This window comes from Plectrocnemia conspersa, unplaced genomic scaffold, assembly GCF_051122295.1.
Source record: "Plectrocnemia conspersa isolate PC_06_02 unplaced genomic scaffold, ASM5112229v1 ptg000007l, whole genome shotgun sequence".
In the NCBI taxonomy this organism is placed as follows: Eukaryota; Metazoa; Arthropoda; class Insecta; order Trichoptera; family Polycentropodidae; genus Plectrocnemia; species Plectrocnemia conspersa.
This window is the reverse complement of record NW_028277171.1, coordinates 9,726,895-9,747,332: the sequence shown is the minus strand read 5'-3', so window position 1 is coordinate 9,747,332 and position 20,438 is coordinate 9,726,895. Positions and strand designations below refer to the sequence as shown.

Below are 20,438 nucleotides of genomic sequence, written 5' to 3'. Positions count from 1 at the left end.
TATTTTTATTCACCATGGACATAAAATCAGAATTAGGTGAAAATTTCACTGGCAAAAATGTATTTATAAGATTAAGACTTTCTTAAACTTACTTCTTAGTAATGTTTATTATGCTGCAAATTAGGTAATCTAAGATCAATAAAGCAATGAAGAATACCTTACTTACTTATATTGCTATGAAGTACGGTTTTAGAAATCTCAAATCGTGTAGTTTCAAAAGTCTTGACTATATATTAAAAGGCTGTCAGGTTATCATCTTGTTGCTTCCCTTCGATACATTTATAACTTTAAACTTAAAATTTCATCGTTCTCTATTTATTAAGAAAATATATTTGCACACTTTTGTCATACGAATTTTTGATGACGCGCTTTTGTTGAATCACATATATTTTTGTGTGTAAAACACCTAAAAAGTATTTAATTTTTAGCATTATCTTAAAATTAGATGCCAAATATATAAATGTCTCTTATACCTCCGTCTAGTTAGCTATTAGGGGGAAGACTCGAAGCCGATTTACACTCGTAACGTAGCTCTTTTTGCACCAGGTGCTAAGCAGCTTTACTAGGCACCGCCAAAGCTCTCACATAGCGGCTAAAATGTCAATCTGCCAAAGTAAACTTAACGAACCGTATGAAAGGGGGACGATTAAAATTCAGCGGCGTAGAATGACTAATGTTCAAATGAATCTGTGACATAAAGCACAATCGATCGCACTAAGTTATGATAATAGATAACTTATTAATTGTATCTACATCTTGTAATATAATCAAGTATCTTATTCAGCGAGTCGCAGACATTTACGTAGACACGAGCGACCCGTGGGGTGGCTACAAGCGAGAACAATAAACTTTGTGTTTTTATTAAAATACATATACGTATACTTACAAAATAATCTGCAAGCAACTTATGAATTATTTGACACTTGTTACAATATAATTCGTCAACTTTTGCTGACCAAATATGTATTGAACCGTTTTGTTGTATAGTTTCACAGCTTTTATGGGAACTCGCTACTGGTTTGAACCCTTAACGACGTGCTCCACATTTTTTTCACGTTTTTCGTCCCCACACCCAAGGGCATACGTCACCTCTGAATATTTTACGGAATTTTCCGATATTCGGAAAGAATTCGAGCGTATCTGTAGGTCGACAGGATCCTCAGGACGCTCTCCGATAACAAATGGAATATGATACGTTCATGAAAGTATGATAATTTACTGGGCATTTTTCGCCGAACGTATCCTTACAGGACCTCAGCGACCCAGTCAAGTGAAAGACATCTGTATTTTATAACAGTGGACCCGGGAATACAAAGGGAAAAATATTAAAAAATATATATCAAATGTATGCATATACATATATGTATATGTACATAGGTTGTTTTATGTACGCTTGGTCACGCTATCTTTTTCTTTCTTTCATTCTTCTATTTATGGATATTTAATATTTTTAAAAATTTATTACTTCAAGAAGTTTCCCATATAACATAGAGCTCTACGCGTGATAATTATTAAGACACTGATTTCGTTATCTGGAAGTATTTCGTTCAAATAAAATACAATTTTATCATAGATATTTATTAAAGCTCCCGAGACACATTATGACCAGCTAAGGATCGAAAATGTGCTTTGCATTTCGAATGGTAGTGGGTATTACTGATATGTGGTGATACATCATAGATATGCGATTTTAATAATATTATTATAATTTAATTTCATGCTGAAATTTAAAATGTACATAAATTGTATGCGTTTCAACTCAAAAATACAATATGACCCATGGGCGTTATAATGAGAAAGATAAATGTATCCATCTAGCATTCTTAATTGAAAGGGTTACCCTTCTTTGATCTTAAAACCCTCCCTTCAGTATTATATATGCACACACAATAAGGCTATACTGGTATATACAGAATGATACATATTTTATAGTATTTTATAAAAAAAAACAAATAAATAATATAGTACTTACTTATTTTAATAAATATCATTAAATATATTTTGTTAAAATATTAAACATAGATTTCTAAAGTAGTAGCTATTTTTTTGTTGTTATTATGTTATTAAACTGTATAATAGTGATTTGAAATAGCTATTTTTTAATGTCGTCACTTGAAATGTGAATCTGGGGAATGATTGCTACCTATTGGGGAGAACTATACATTTAATTTTTTGCTGTTCTTCAGATAGCACACGGTTTTTATGCAAGTGCTTTTAAAACTGTTATTAGATACCGTTAAATTTATTAATATAAATAGATTTGTCCACTAACACAGATTTTGATTTCAGCGTGGAATCTTATTACTTAATAGTTGCTGATTATATTTATTTCACTGTAACTAAGGGTTGCAATATTACCGGAATTTTCAATATTGCTATTACGGATAGACAAAACAGTATTACATGGTTTTGATATTATTTTAAAATTAAAATTATTTGGTAATCACCAAACGAAGAAAAAATCCGAGTAAAGCTCGCATGTTTTACCATGATTAGTGATTAGTAAAATCTAAAAATTCTAATATCCCGACAATTATTGTTAAAATATATAAATATTATATTAATATTATACTTTTTGAGGTTTATTAAGATCCAACATATGTGATTATGTTTTGTAGAAATTTGCGATTTGTAAATTGTTTTTTTTATTAGATTACAAATATACCATATTGTCATATGGTATTTAGTATTTTTAAATGTGGCTTAGTCAACAAATCTGATTTAAATTCGATCTGAATGATTTATTGCTAAGTTTATGTTGAATGTTGATACTTGCTTGCGAGTTTTGCGAAAAAATCTAATGATTATATTATTTTTGGGGAAATATAATTAACAAGTAGGTCAAATTTTGCCATACGTTACCGACGTTTATGTCTGTCTAATTATGGATATTACGAGTTTAATACAAAAAGAAGTTATTATACAACTTTGTAATATAAAAAATCGGTACTACCGGTTTTTTATTTTATAATACCGGTATTATCTAAAGTCGATTTTTTTGTCCCAATTACCAGTATCAATACTACTAGCATTGTAATCCTTAGTTGTAATGCACTCATCATTTTGCAATGAAAAAAATACTACAAATAAATAAATTTGAGTTTAAATATTGTGCATTTTTAGACATTTAGATTTAATATTTCTTTGACGGATCTCAATTGTTGTAGTTTAACATACAATAACGATAATCATATATACAAAAAACAGATACAAATAAGCGTTATTAAATTTTGTATGTTTTATACTATATTTAGTTTGATAACGTAACTAATGTTAACAATCAGCTGAGTATGAGTTAGTTGATTTTTTTCAAGAATCTCTAGGTTCAATCTAATAGTTTTATGACGATGTTTAATTTTTACGTTTAGGTTGCTATCAATTTTTTTGCTCATGAGTCGAAGTGTCGTCTAAGAATATGCTTTGCGGCCTGCAATTAAATATTAGTTACGACCGTTGAACTATACTATAACTTAGTAGCAATTACGCACCAATATGTCTTCTTTTCACATATTCCATATCGAAATTAGTTCTCTGATATTCTGCTCCATATTCCTCGACATTGGTTATCGGTAATTTTGAACACATGCCATTCAATATTGTAGTACCGCTACGTGATTGCGCAACAATGCGCTTCGCCGTCAAAATCAATATTAAACTTGTTGGCAAACGATTCGAAAATCGGAACGTTTACACCACTAATTTTCGTACGCATTTCGCTCGCTTCAATTTTCCTCAAATTATGCCCGATTTTAACGCTTCGGTGTTTTGGTTGGGATCGGGTGTTATTCTCTCCCGCGGGAGGTATTGAAATGTCCGACGTGGCATATGATTAAATTCTTCTGTTCAATTACAACATCATAAGAAGGGATATGTAGCTTGCCTTAACCAAAATTAGATGACAAGAGAGCATCTGCAATTGTCAATCAAAATTATTTTAGTAGGATTTTTAAAAAATAATTTGATTAAAGACTTAGCAGTGAGTAAATGATCAAATTGAGCAAATGAAATTTAGTGTGGATCGCCAAAATTTTCGATAAGGCGGCAAAGATGCTCAGCTGCACTTTATTAATTTATTGTCGATTAACGTCCTGTAGTTATACTGTCTATAAAATTCACTGCATTCTACGTAGCTTGTATTTAATGAAGCACTTTTTGTAGTTGCTTAGGGGAGATTTCAGCAGTCCGTCGATGCTCGGTGATTTAAAGCGGCGAGCTGTAGAGTGTTATAGAGCAGCGTTTCTCAACATATGAATCGCGACCCGGTACCGTGCCACGGAAGAAAAATGCCGGAATAAAAAATCTTTGTATTTTTTTTATTTTTTACAATTCAATTAATTAATGTATCCATATTAATAATTGTAACCATGTTTTTAGACCTGCTGATTAAATAAGGGACGACGACGAAAAAAAATTAAGTTAGCGTATAATAATTTACTAAAACTTTTCTTTTCTCGCCCTCTTTAAACCACTTTTATAACTATGTCGCTTATATTTTTCACAAGCGATCAAATTTATATTTATAACTGTGTATAATTTAATATTCTACTCATCTGGACTGTGATAACGACTGAGGGAAAAAAGGTACAGGTGCGATATTGTTTAAATTTTAAATCTAATCAAGGCACGGAATTACACCGTAAACTTAAACGCAGGTACTCGGCTAAGTTTTCTTCGAGTTTTTATTTGGCGAACGTCGTGTCCGAGCATCAGGTTCATAACTAGATTCCAAACACGACTGCTCATGTTCGGACAGTTTGTTCGGTTTCTTTTTTAGAAAAGATTACAACGAAAGCAAAACGGACTCACTCGGAGCGTGAGAGCAAATTTGCATACAAAAGAACGCCATCAGTATGTTGGGCGTCGAGGCTTAGATAGTAGTTTTAAATAATCATGAATCTCATTTTCAAATACATATTTAATAACTATTTTATACTGAAAAAATCATACCGATATGTATATAAATAGTTTGTACATTTGCGTTTCTAAATATTCAAAAAATAAGCTAATCGTCTCACCTAGCTTTGGTTGGGGATATTTTATTTTACGACTAGTATTCATTAAAATTGTTATTTTAAAATGAAAAAAAAAGCAATTTTTATACAGATACTGTAGGCATGGTATTTAAAGGAAACGGTATCTTGAGACGCAGGGTCTCTGGCGTGGTCGATACTCTGGCGGACGTAGTAGTGGCATTGGCTCTTTGTATGAAGAACCGAATCATCGTGGTTGTAGCTCTAAGGGTTGTAGACTCTAATGATATCAATGAGAGCCTCTCCCTGTCAGTGCATTCTGCTTGGGCCCAAGTAGTTAAGGCTTTATATGGTATAAGTTACGTCCTTTCTCAGCAATGACCAAGACTATTTGGTCGTGGCTTAAATTCTTTATGCTTGGAATTTAGTAAAGAAAAAGAGGTTTTTCATAATCATCTATAAATCTTGATGATTCATAAAAAATATCATTACTTTTCCTAGGTATTTTGGTTTTTCGATGTTTTTCATTTCTCGAGAAATAAGAATTCTAATTTTCACTTTTCGATTTTATTGAGACTTTTTATTTTATAAAAAAATATGTGAAATATATAATATAAAAATATATGTACTGAATGTGACTATTATATTACAAAATATTATTGTGGATAAAAAAAATTCTATCTCTAAAATCTCCAATTAAACACTACGTACATTAAACTACAAACTTCAGATATTGTTTTATTTTCCTATTCAAGTTGTCTATTTAGTTTTTTTTTCTCCTGTAAAGTTGTTAAATATGGAGTTAGCAATTTTACACTTTAAGCCATCGATATGTAAAATATCTTAACTGTTATAATTTTTGCATTACCTTTTTGCCAATATTTAGGCATGTAAATTATATTATTCATAATAATTAAAATATAAAAGATATTTAAAAATCGTTAATATTTATTAATTATATATTAGTAGGTACATTATTCATAAAATAACTTTTAACACATACAATCTAAAGTGGAATCGGTAATTCTTCTTTTCTTGTTTTTTCGGTGGAAAAAAAACTGTGGAAAATCCCATATTTTTTTCAATTTGCTGATTCTCACGTAGAGCGGTTTCTTGGTATCTGATTATTATTGCAGTTCTTAGATTGCCAAAGCAAATATAAGACTGATTAAATCGTTAGCAATTATTTTTAAATCAAATACTTTTGACTTTATTTTTAAAATAAATCAGCAAAATGCTTGAGAAATGAAAATTCTCGATTTGGGAAAACAATACCCTTTTTCTTTGTTTGTAAGCAATTTGGTTTTTCACATGGGCACCATAATAGGTATTAAATATTATACACGTATCAAACACAATGTATTATAATTTCACAAGTATATTTAATTGACATAAGTACATATTATTGTGCTAATTTATGCTAAGAATGCAAACATAACAGTACAATGAAGTTGTGCCACGATTATGCACATCATAAAAGATTTTCGGAAAAATATTTAACACGATAGAGACAGGTGTGTAATAATTGGATATTACTCAGAAATATTACTTATTTTGATATATACAAATTTAGCTTTTTTAGCTACATATTATTTTTGTTTTCAATTATATTAATCATTTTTGTAGTAATACTGTCACATTGTACCGTTATTTGTAGATTTGTTGTCATGAAGTAGGCAAGGTGAAGTGATAATTAAAACAGCTTGAAGCAAAAAGACCGCAAAGAGTAACATTATCCATTTATCAATATATCTTTCACAACTAGAGATTCTTATATCGTGATTCGGAAGTAAGATAACTAAATGTATTATATAATTTTGTAATTATTCGTAATGTTAGTGAAATATTTAAAACAAATACTATATCTAAATAAATGTCGTGTTTTAACAAAAAGTATTATGTACTGTAAAAAGGTTCCGTATAAAAATATATCGTTGGAGTGTTACCATTTGCAAGACATAATTATAATGTAAAGAAAAGTAGATACGAGATTTTACACGCAACTTGTTGCTTATATTCCCATTAGGGTTAAGATAAATACAAGGTTTAACCAACAATTTTGATACACAAAGCTAGCAACAGAATGATGTAAAACCAGTGTAACCTTTTTGTTTGTTCATATAAATATGTATCATAATTTAAGTAAAGATATAGTAAATTTGTATATAACTAATAAAATTTGTATATAATTAATAAATAAGACATCTTCCAGTATATTTCAAGTCTTATTAAAATATAATCAATGAAAGTAAATAAGTGTATAAGTAACTATCTTTATTATACTTTGAGATTTTCGATGTGCCGCGACATTGAACTTTAGTAGACTTTTGGCATGTCGCCAATTGCCAGATCCAGTCAGAATATCGATTGCCTTCTTTACTTCGTTCATCTGATTTTATACGGTCGTAACTTTCGCTATGTGCGATGAATACAATGCTGATTTATAGCTGTATGACATGACTCATTATTCTGGGTTTATTTTATGATTTCATTTTGTAACATATCATATAACAAGAAAACTTATACTATCATCAGTAACATTAGTTTTTAGAATATTTTATAAAACAATATTAACTATGCGTCCCACCAAAAGCTAAGCAATATTAAAAATATGCATTCCAATGCACCGATTGTGTCGAATCTTAAAAGGCGTGTGCTAGAGACGGATATGGGTCAAATTTGTCATGATTGCAATAGCGTCGTCCTACATAAAATTCGCGTTGGACGTAAACATGATAAATCTATTTTCTTAGAATGAGGATGGAATTCAGAAAACAATATCAAAAAAATATGTTTCTTAAAACAATATTTTCATCGTTTCTTGAAACCACTTTTAAAAAATCTGAGATTAGTATATGTATATTTATTAAGTATGGGTCAAGATCTCCCTAAGATCCTCGCAGTAACATTAAAAAAATTAAAAAATTCTAAGCGCTGCTTCTCAGTGTTTATGCGCAGGTATGTGTCCACGCGTCGCCAGGGCCGGCGCAGCTAAGTGAAACATGCATGGCGCCATTACGGGGGAATTAAAAATTCAGCGGGTAAAATTGCCCGTTTGGCCGCGATTAGTGTGTCCCAAATTGGGCAACTTGCGGTCGCAGGATGCGCAGGTGATGGCGCCGGGGGCGCAATTAATATGGCACTCGGGACACAAAACTAATGGGCGCATTCTGGCACAAAGTGGCGTTAAATTAGTCAAAGTTTAGGGGTGTCATGTGAATTTGTTTTGGCGGCCCTGTTGAATATAGTCGAGTGCATGTACATAAGTAAGATGTGGACGTGATTTTGATGTGTAATATGATTTAGGTAATATGCCTAACGAGTTTCGGGATGGTTTGATTGAATTTAAAACAGTTTACGATATGAAGGAAGGGTTGATGCGTTGTTCCTAATAACAAAGTTAATAGATTAAAACATATTTATAACAAAGTATCATGATTGTTTAGTAATAAACTGGCTGTGTATCTAATACAACATGGATGGCCATAAATAAAATTGCTTAAAATAAAAATATATTATGAGGCCAATGCAATTTTTAAGAGGTCCATAATATTAAAAAAACTCATTTATTAATATTTTTTGGGTTTTTAGAAGCAACTAGTCAACAAAATTTGTTTGTTAATGGGTTACAGTTATATTCTTACCAGTATAAATATAATTTTACTAATTGTTTCAGTGCAATCATATTGAATACATTTTCACAGGTATATATTTCTACTAGTGCTAGTGTAATTATATGCTGCTCTAAAATGGCAATGAAACTTAATTTGATGGTTGAAAATTGTCCATTTGCTGTTCAAACCAAAACCTAACATGACCTAATGAAAGATAAAAAACTATAGTTAGTTTTAAGACTTTCATTAGGTTAAGGTTTGTCTTGAAGTTTCAACTTAGATATAGAGTTTACACAGCAAATTTGAGCTATTAAAGACAACGCTGGTTTTATGATTAAGTTTTTTTATCATTATGTTTTCTAATGATAAGCCTGAATTTATTCTTGTGAGCCAGTACAGCCTGCGAAATTGTCCCAGATGTTCCAAATATGAGTTTTCGAGGTCAGTCTTCTGTCAAGATTCCGGAGGGCAATTATCTTGTTCAGCGTAAATATATCATGGATTGATTATGTTTCATTAGCTCCGATTCACTATTTCGAAAGCGAAGCTAAGAATTTTGCGAGATGATCTTGCAGTCTCTTTGATGCTATTTTTGGGTCAGACCTATCGTGTATAACAAATACAGCATCGGTCGCCCTGAGGCAGTTTTCTGTTTATTTCTCCGATATTAATTTGTAAGTGTCTATCCTTTAGGAAGGATTGGATTATTAAGAAGGTGTTGTGTGAAAGCATTCTCTTAATTTTGTAGAGTAGTCTAGAGTTCCACACTTGAGTTACGTCAAAAACTTGGGTTACGTCGAAGAATACGGCTGAGCAGTATCTATTTTTTATTTTCAAAGTCTTCATTGATATTTCTAGCCAACCTATGCACATGGCCTATTGTAAAATGTTTATTTCTAAAGCTAAATTGATGGTTTGGTAAGAGATTAAGTTCCTCTATTACAAGTTGGATTCATTTTAATAGTATTTTTTCGATATATTATTTTTGATAAAACCAGTAAGGTACTAACCGGTCAGTAGGAAGCAATATCGACTGTTTTTTTTTCTTGGTTTCAGTAAAATTACAATTTAAGCAACATTCCATTGGTTTGAAAAGTATTTTAATCAAATTACTGAGTTCAATAGGATGGTCATTAATCCGACGACTTTCGAGCGGCAATCCTTATATTATAATATTACGTATTTCATTGAATTTCTTACAATTATTTTTTCATCTAAAAAGGTGCATTGAAAAACGTAAAAAACACTGTAACTAAGTTAATAATTTTATTACTATAAAACACCAGTCATGGTAATTGATTTGTTAAGTCATATATTTGCATGAGTCTTTTTTATAATGAAAAATGGTAAGCTCATTGTTGGTAATAAAAAGCTATTTTTTATGCATAGAGTTTGTTTTTTTCGAAAAGCTTTTAATTAAAAATTAGAGCTAAGCACACAATAAGGGTAAGCTTATATTAAACTGCAAAGTTTATTTTATTTATGAGCTTTATAATATATACAATTCTCATTATAATATATAAAATTTCATATATATTTGCAATACACTTATTTAAATTATTTTTAATTTTTTATATATTATAAAATCAATAGACACAAAAATAATTGATGTGTTTAAAATTCGTTTTATTTTTTATTTAACTTTTAGAATAAATTTTTAACCCTTTCCCGTTCGCGTTACATAGCCGTAATACTTATCACGCCTCGCATAATTTTCGACGCACTTTAATTATACGTAATTTAATTCGGGAAGGTTATTTTTAATTTTATTCTCAAAAGTTAATTTCGTCAAACGTGCAAAGTGTAAAATTTTCCCCGTTGACAATTTCGCCCTCCGAAATTTGTTTCGGCGAATTCTTGTGAGCCCTTAACTGGGAGGAGAACTCACTCGTTTGCCAGTCAACAGTTGCCTTATAGCCAGCGTCTGAAATTTGGCCTCACTAAGGGCTGAAGGGCATTAGACAGAAAGAGGCGTAATTGCAGTCTCGGCCGCGTTCTTTTAATGAGATATAATTATTTTTGTTATTTAACAAAAAAATACATGTAACATAAATTACCAAATTAAATTAACAACGTACTTATTTGATACATTATAACATGATTTATAAAATTTAGTCTATAATTAAATAAAAATATTTTTTTTTGGCAAATATTTATTTCTGCTTGGCACGCGTTCCTTCATATCTTAGAGCATTTGGAAAATATTAATTTATGCCATACATACCTGGATTTTCTCGATCGTAAATCATTAAGCTTTTCGCTTTATCTGGTCTCAGATCGCACCACAAAACGCTCTGAAGGTTTTTTATAGGGTCAGGGGTTTTCCAACTTTTGCCGTAAATATGAATTCAAGACACATATAGTATACATATGTACGTTTAGCTTTAACCATAAACGTTTTATTTTATATTTCGATTTATTGTATCCAATAAACTTGAAAGTAAATTGCTGTTTTTAGAAATATTTTTTTAACAACAGAGCACAATTTCATATATAATCCGAATATAAAATATATTGTTTCAAAAAAGTTAGTAAACGTGAAATTATAGTTTAGACAACAATATTTTTTATGAATTAGATGATGATGGATCATAATAAAATGCTTTAAATTATACCATATTCTTTCGTTTGATGGTTGAAAGGAGTTCACGATCTTGTCCTATTGTGAAGAGAATTCGGTCATTAGAGATTCATCACTTTCAGTCCATTTATTGTAATAATTTTTAAAGACCAAGTCTTGCATTCACGAAATTAATTCCAATCTAAAAATGTAAGTATTTGCTTGTAAGACTAGCTTTAAATTTTAAAAACTGGATTCTAGAAATTTTGGTGTAGTTTTCAATCTCTTTGTTTGGATTTATTTCGTCATTTACCAAACTACCCTTTCAATTTTATCTCCGTCTGATGATAAGCTTTCCGGGTCCACGGAGAGCTTACTTATAACCGTAAATTTTGTTTTATAGATGTTTATTCGTAGATCCCTTTTTAAACATTCTTTATTTACAATATCTAGGGATCCTTGAAAGTCTTCAACGGTCTCAGAAAATATTGCCATGACATAACGAATATTGTTAATTGTCTCACTACCAATTACTATTCCTTTTTGTTTCTAAAATGCTTCTTTGAATATGGTTTCGGAGCATAAATTAAAAATAATAGGGAAAAGAGCACATCCCTGTTCGACATCACTTTGTTTTGGAATATTTTTGGTTTGCCTGCCTTAATGATGATTACTACCGATTGATTCCACTACAGCTTTTTGAGAAGCCTTAAATCTCTGTTATCTAGCTCGATTGAACTTAGGCCCTCAATAAGATTATTATGTCTTATGCGATCAAATGCTTTATCAAAATCTAAGAAGCAAATGTAAACAGGTTTACACACTTCGTAACATCTCTGAAGGAGCATATACATGCAGAAAAGTGCTTCTCGTGTTTTCTAAATATAAATAATCTAATTAATTAGTTTAAATTAAATTAAAACGCATAATCAGTACTTACCACTATTAGACAATAGATATTTTAATGTAATATAATATAAATATAAGAAAAATAATTTTAGTAAGAAAATAAACAAATTTTAATTAAATACCTTAGATGACATACTGTTATTGATTTTTTTTAAATAGGACCATAATAATAGTCATATTATATGTTTTCCCAATGTTTCATAATGTCCACCTTGTTGTTGTTTAGGTGTGGTCATTTAAGTGATAGCTAAAAAGGTTATAGTAAATATATATAGACCAAATAAAATTATTATATTTAATGCAAACACAATAAAACAATATTTATTTAAGGAACATATACAATTACAAAAAAATTAACAATAAATTTATAATCAATACAAAAATAATATTTCATAAAAAATAATATTTTATGTTATATTTAAGGAATCCAATTTTGGAATCCCAGACGATTTCTCGACAACCATGAATCCCGGGATTTATAAATATAATCTCGAAAATTTCAGGACTGATTTTTTGTCTTGATTGTGGTATTGAGTATTCTCTTCTATTGCTCGCCTTTTGTTTGGTCAGTTGCTTATTTCTTTTTCATATTATTTGAAATGGGCGTTTGAATGATAGTGTAGTTGGTTGAAACCCGCACAGTAGTAAACACGCTGCAATAACAGTGGTATAAATGCTATTGAGTATATAGTATACACATGTATATGAAAATGCAATTTTAGTACAAGATTGGATTCGTTAATTATTAAAAGAAAATGTAAAACCATAACTATTATTTTTAATGACAATTCGCGTGCATATATTTAAGTCGCTTATGAAAATAATAGGTTTTTGTGAAAGTAAAAAACTAAGAGAAAACATATTGCAATCCAACCTATTTATTATATAAAGATGCATTTTTATAACAATTATTTATTTATTTTAAATGTTTCATTAAAACATAACAGGTATTATCTCCATGCGTTACAATAAGATAAACACAATCAACACTTACTAAGTAAATAGCGAGACACCAGACTGAAATTCATTATAAATTAGTAATATATTTTATTAATTATGAGCTATTATTACAGCTTACAATAAATAGATGACAATAAACACAACTCAATTCAATTATATTCTATTTATTTACCCGTGAGATTAGGAAAACTTAATATTTAATAATCACTAATTTCGATCATCCCGACACAATAGAAGTTGTAAAACACCAAAGTTTATATGGGTTTCAAACAAAGGACTTTGAGGTTTTAATCACTAACTTATATTTCTTGTCTATTGTGATGGTAAATTTAAATAAACAATCGTTGCAATACAATCATGCAGTATTTTATTTTAATATTATAATATATATAATGTGAAATGCATTTAAAATAATAATATAATACAATTATTCATGGAAACCAATGTGACTTAAATAGAATTATTATAGAGTGGCTTAAAAACACTTAATATATTTATAAATACTGATGGGTTTAAAAAAATAATTAATCGAACGCTTATGTTTATATCTCATGCAGTTTTAATGATATTTTATAACACAAAATTATTATATTATTATAAAATAAAAATTGTTATGTTGATTTTTTTGATAGCATCAAAAGTAAAAAATAAAAATTTGCAACACGTTTTTTAATCCACTTGTATATGCTTTGCTTCGTTTAGCTTTATCAATTATTGTAAATCTTTTATCGTAAATTATAATTAATAACACTCAAACAAACATCAAAATAAACTTTTAGCAAAATTTCGACTTGGATCCAAGCAGATTAATCATTTTACGTTAATTTCAACATTGACGCAGATCGATTGCCACATATATAATGTATGTATACATACGTCCGCACGAAATAAAAGTACTAATTTTTGTCCAGCCTGGTGTGAAAAAAGTTACTCAACAGCCCGTATGCCACCGCTTGGCCGTCGCTGACCGCTCGATCAATATTAAAATTATTTTGTTTGTTTCAGCTCGCCGCGTATCAAAAGGCCGACCCGAAACTTTCGCCCGGATAATGAATCAACTTTCGGAACGACTTTTTTTCGTCTGAAAAAACACCCTGTGCAAGGAGGACTGGACCGAACCGACCCCATTATTCAGGCCGTAACTCAACCCTGTCTTTACGACCTGTTTTTTTTATATTCGCATAATATAATACGAAACGTCGCATTAAACACCCGCAAACTCCTGACTGACATTGATCGTGTGAGTATATTAAAGATGCATTTAAAAATATTTATAGATAATAATTAAATAATTGAAAAATTAATATATACATTTATTGTGTAATAAAAGAAATTATTTCTATTAAATTGTAAATTTGTCGTCACAACTATAATGGCGTGAACCTAATGCATTACAGTAAACAAATTATTACATTTATAAAATGCCCCAGAAAATAATGTTTTATGTGCTTTAGAACGATAAAAATAAATGCAGTATATCGTGTACTTAAACATGCAATAAAAAATATATTTTTAAGAATAAGTCTTGACGACAAATTTACTGCAGGTGGATATTATAAAGCCAAACATACCAAGTAAGGCGGGGCTCTAGAATAATTACTCCCCACGCTAGAGAACTTATAAAAGCAACGGAGAGCAAGAAATTACAACCATTATCAATTGGATTATTCCTGAATTAATAGATTTCTGTGTGACAAAAGAAATATCAAGCGCCTACTTGAAAGCATAACTCATTGGACCTTCATCAGATCATTTTCCATTTATAATAACTTTAGAAACGTAGGTTTTAACAAGACATATGCCAACAATTCTTACAATAAAAAAACAAACTGAAATTAATTAAGGAACCTGGTAAAAAAAACATCAAACTATGTGTTCCGCTTAAATTATTTTTTTTATTAAGCAGTTGTTCGTGCCTCGGAAGCCGTACAAAACTCAGCCAGTGGTGCAACACCCGCAAAAATAAACAACCAGATAACTTACCGAGCTAACAAGGAAACCAAGCATTGAAATCAAATTCATTAAGTTGCAAAAGAGTTAAAAGAAATCCTAAATGACACAATCAATCAGTACTAGATTATCTAAAAATTTACCTGCTACTTCAGTTACAAATTATTATCTTTGGAAAACAACAAAAATATCAAACAAGTAATAGAACATCAAACTTGAAAATTGGCAAGTAAGAATAAAAAAAGACACCGCATTATCTAATACCATAACAAAATTTTTCAAACTATTTTCAGAATCCTATTTAAAAAATATACAAGAAAAAATCATTTACGGAAGCACCATTGTTTAGTAAGTTAAAGTAACTGTTGTTAAAATATTAATATTTTTATTATTAAAAATTCAAATAAGGTTATAAAAAAATTATATATAAGCAACTTAGTGTAATAAATCATTTTTAATCAATAAAAACTAAAGTATGTTTTTTTTTATCTAGAGTAGCTTCAAATGTTTGATATCCTTGAAAGCTTTGGATAACGCCTATTAGTTTTCTTTGGTAAATATACAACCATAATAATATTGTGAATAATTACAAGAAAGGTCTGATTTTTGATAATTAATTGTTACTAAGGTTGGCAATTTATCAGCAACTTTACCGTATTTTTTTTATTTTCAGGTTCGCGTGTGCTGACCAAATGTTGAAAAAATAGTGTTGTTTCAATTTTTATTTAAATAATCAATCGATATGTTACCAGTGATCGTTAAAACAAAAGTGTTTCTGTGAATGTTTCGAATCGAAAATGTTTAATTGAAAGTTGGAGTCGAAAAAATAAAAGTAATACAATGTGCGTCGTTTGTGTTTGAAGTGCTCTATTTTGGATACCATCATCGGCAGCGAGCAGAAAGGATAAGCCTTAAAATGGGTTTTAAGGACTCTAGGTTTATCTACATGGCCGTTCTGGCTTCAATCACCGTTTTCATCTCGATAGCAGATGGATTGGACCCACCGGATGTGACGCAGTTCGAAGCGGCGTTTCAAGGCGAGTTTTCCTCATTGTTTTTTTTTTATCTAATTTGTCCCCTAGTAAAAAACACACTTATTCATGGCACTAAACTTTAAAATTAGTTTTAAAAGGTCCCAATAGCGGATGTTTCGAATCCATCGAGGTTTCGGTCCGGTTTCGACTTTCAATTTGTCCGTAAAACCAGTTTTATTAGAGGATTATGGGGTTTAAAAGGTTTTTAGCACCTGATCGTGCATTTGGCAAATCAAAAAGTAAACTTTTCTCTTGAGTGATTCCGCCTTTACTCAACCCACTACTTCCGAGGCTGCTAAGTGCTCGAGATTTATATGGGCAGTAAATATAAAATCAAATTTAGGAAACGTACGCTTCGCGAATATAGGTTCTATGTGTAGGCTGTGTAAAAATAAATGAGCTGCATGATGAAATGTTTTTAAGAGTAAAAAATAATCTATCTTGATAATATCGTTTATGAAAATATAAAAAATACATTAAATAAACTCCAAGATATTTTTAATATATTATAAGAATTTGACGGGCTATATTTATGATATATTTTCTCATTCTGCAGTTGATATTTTAATGTAACAACATTAAATATTATACCATATTTTTTTTATTTTGAGCTAGAATCAGCAATAATCAACCTTCAAAAATATTTATATTTAAAATCCAAAGATTGTGTTTGGAACTACATTTTAGACACATATCTATTGTGAAAAATGCAGCACACAAATTAAGTTTTGTTTTGGCTCTACATATTTGGGAGAATCCGCATTTTCTGATATAAACATTACAAAATCGGATATACGAAATTATTTGCGGGATGAACATCTTGAGTGATATTTACGATTATCTCTTTTATCGTGTAATCCCAACTTAAAATATTACCAAATCTGTGCAGTGTCAACGATCTCATTAAGAATATTCTATCTAATGTAGTGTTTACTCTGTCCCTATTGTTTGTTTTCTTTATTTTCTTTTTTATACTGACATTACAGATAAACGTTTTATATAATATTATTATTTTCTCCCTGCATAATGGTAGATCGTGATGATTTTTTATTGCAAAAGTAGATCGCAAATATAAAAGTATTGGGCTGTCCTGGTATAAGCACTATATTAAACATTAAATTCTTATAATCCCCGTTTAACTGCCACGGAAAATGGATTCCGAATCCAGGAATCGTCCTTACTAGTTTTCGGAAAATATTCCGAAAGAGTTGTTTTCAAGTTATATAGGTGTTCTACAAATACTTGTGAAACTTTTTTGTCAACTTGAAAATTCAATTCACTTAAACTGTCATCTAAGAATGGAAAACAATCAAAATTATTAGATTCAACTGATAAAATCCAAAATTGTATTTTTTTTATCAAAATATTCAATTTTATTTCTTATATTAAAAATTGTAATACTTTTTCCTTGTAATGATAAGTTAACATCATTGCACTTTGTAAAAATATCCGCCAGATATGCAAGATGTATCAACCAGGAAGGATTTGTTAAAAATTTGATAAAATTATGTTGCAAATTATTTTGTGCCTTCAAGAAGACTAATAATTTATTTCGAAGTTCAAAATGTCTTAATAGTGCTTTTTCTCTTGCTAGCCATCTCACTTTAGTATGTAATAAAAGTGCTTTATGTTTACTACCCATTTCATCGCACAAAATTTTCTATAATCTGGATTGAAGTGGTCTAGATTTACATAGCTTATCATTTTCAAGGCTTCATCCATAACATTTTTTAAATTTGTGGATTTTTTTTAGTCAACAGTGTATGCCTATAAAAAATACAGTGACTGCTAGTAGCTCTTGTAGATACTTTCAGGATACGTGATACAACACCTTTAATTTTTCCTACCATTACACGAGCACCATCTGTACAAATATCAATACACTTTTCCCAGCCTATCTTTTGTTTTGTAATGTAGTCATTAATACAGTTGAATATATCTTCTCCTGTAATTTTTCCGTGTAGATATGCACACGTGAGTAAATATTCTTTAATACTTTTATCATATGTGTAACGAACAAAAAAGTCCTGCGACTTTTGTAGATTCATCCATGTCGACGAATTAACTCTTTCTCTATGCTAGTATAAATATCTTCAATGCGTCGTGAAACAGTATTGCATCATTTATTTAGTAACCTGCTCATTAAGAACACATGACATCATTTTTTTTTGCACATGGCTTAATGAGTGTGTCTCCAATTGTACGAGCTTCACCATTAAGTGCAATACGATAACTCACGTGAAAAGAAGCTTCTGTTGCATTTTCATTTTCAGTTTTAGTCATTGTAATCATTTGAAATTTGGACTTTTCTAGTGAGTCACGTTGTCTTTTAAAAAATTGCATGTCTTTTTTTTGTAATCAGAGTGTCGTTTCGAAGTGCCTGCGAAGTTTAGCTGGAGCCAAAGAACTGTTTGCGAGTATTTTTTGACACAAAACACACATTGCATCAGGAGCATCTGAATTGCCATTATACGTAAATCCAAAATTTAAATAACTTTCATCGTACTTTTGTTTTGGTCTGTTCATAGATGACACTTGTTCTTTAATATTCGATTTTGAAGAAATCACGGTTTTTGGATTATTTTCTTCTTCGATGATAGACGTATCAGTAGAAGTATTTGGCCTTTCTTTCGTCAAATTTCCTGTTTTCAACCAAAGATCCATGGCTAGTTTTTGAATAATATGTAAATTCTGTAATAATTTTTTTTTGTTAAAATGGAGAAAAACTGTGTAGTAAGCAATCAGACTAAATTAATGTAAAAGAAAATCGATTCATTTTTATGCTAATTTTATTTAATTCATTTACATTTCCAAAAGTATATTTCACCCTCGGTAAAAAATATTGGCACTTTTATTGCTGTACCCAACTTCTAGGTACTAAAAATCATAGCCTTCTTTTGACGTCATAAACCTCAATGAAGTTTAATCGTCACTCTCCTTTTATTATGAAGTAGAATATGTTCAATTTTTTTAATTTACTCTAAATTTTTGTGAAATATCTATTTAGGCTCGGAACATCTATTTTGGACCCGCGGAACACCAGTGTTCCACGCAACATAGTTTGGGAAAAACATGCACTAGACAATACACATTAAAAAATTGACTGTTTATAAAATATATAATTTATATTACCGTATTTCCGAGAGTACATCGACTTGAAAGTCAATATCGTGAGTTTATTTTTTAAATAGTAATTGTACAAAGTATAATATATTAATATAACATAACGCGTGATCTTCCATATTTAATAAGCCCACCAAGACTTACGGTTATTAGACTCTTAAGGTTTATTAGGCTTTTTAGCTACAGAATAAAAGCAGAGACAAATTTGAAGTCGATTATTTCAAAACATGCATTATTATTCTTAGCGCCCTCATATCATAAATAATATTTAACAAAAGTGTTGTTAAGTAAAAATAGTATCACTATTTAGAAATTTATTATCTTTTAAAATACAATTTAAATTCTAAAAATTAACAATGCAAATTGAACTAATTTTGGTCTATTGTCCGCGACGTATGGTCTCACCATTCACGCAATTTACATTTAATTACACAATTGAATTGGCGCTACTGTCGAACCTCACTGCGTGAATAATAAATAGGAATTGTACTGTGGGGTACTGCTATAACTATATTTTCTCCGCAATGTTCGACTTTATTCTGGTTGACAGCTCAACTGCAATTTCTGCACCGCACCCGTCTAATCCTTTGGTATTTTCCTTCCCTTTTTGTGTAGAAATTGGTAGTAGTCTAACCACCTAGCCACCCACCGGCGACGACTTCTTCGCCTAAATGGATTCCTACTTTAATAGCTTTCGCTTGCATTCCTCTATGTGTGTATCTATGTAAGTATCTACCCTGCTGATATAAAAATCGTCTCCGACGTCTGGAGTCCCGCCAGGGGTTCGCAACATTGACAGCGATTTTGCTATTTGTAAAGTATTAATTTAATTAGATTTTCCATTAGAGCATCGCTGCTTTGGCATTGTGTCTGTCTGAAAAGTTTCGAGTCTGAAAACTTTTCAATAGGGATGATTTTTTAGCTCTTAGTTAAACGAACAAATTTGACGGCTTGTTTTAGGAATGTTTCGAATTTATTTGAAGTTGATCGATTGACTTGTCAAAATGACGATGTGTGTTAACGTTCAGAATTGATGATAAGAGATTTAAAAATAAACCTGTTTCAAATACAATATTTAAACACTTTATAACATACTGTATTAACACATAATAACGATAACATATTTTTTAGGTATATTATAACCACAATATTATATACATTTTAAATCAATAGATACGAATTTTAAAGGTATCAACACCATATTGGAAATCTGATTGGAAACTACTTAATAATATACATGGTTATAATATGCAATGATATTGTCAGAATCACTCCAGTATCTTACAATTTACGCCACTTTTGTCCTTATATTTGCCAA

The 20,438-nt window shown here is 30.2% G+C and overlaps 1 protein-coding gene across 1 annotated transcript in view; it reads left to right on the top strand.

Moving 5' to 3' along the window:
• The first annotated feature begins 14,115 nt into the window (after positions 1-14,115).
• SP2353 (EGF like, fibronectin type III and laminin G domains protein pikachurin) overlaps positions 14,116-20,438 on the top strand; it is a 185,904-nt gene continuing 179,581 nt past the window's right edge. The window contains exons 1-2 of the mRNA XM_088188915.1: positions 14,116-14,253; positions 15,637-16,000. Coding sequence (XP_088045041.1) covers positions 15,880-16,000 — 121 coding nt within the window. The 5' untranslated portion in view covers positions 14,116-14,253; positions 15,637-15,879. The remainder of the gene's footprint in view (positions 14,254-15,636; positions 16,001-20,438) is intronic.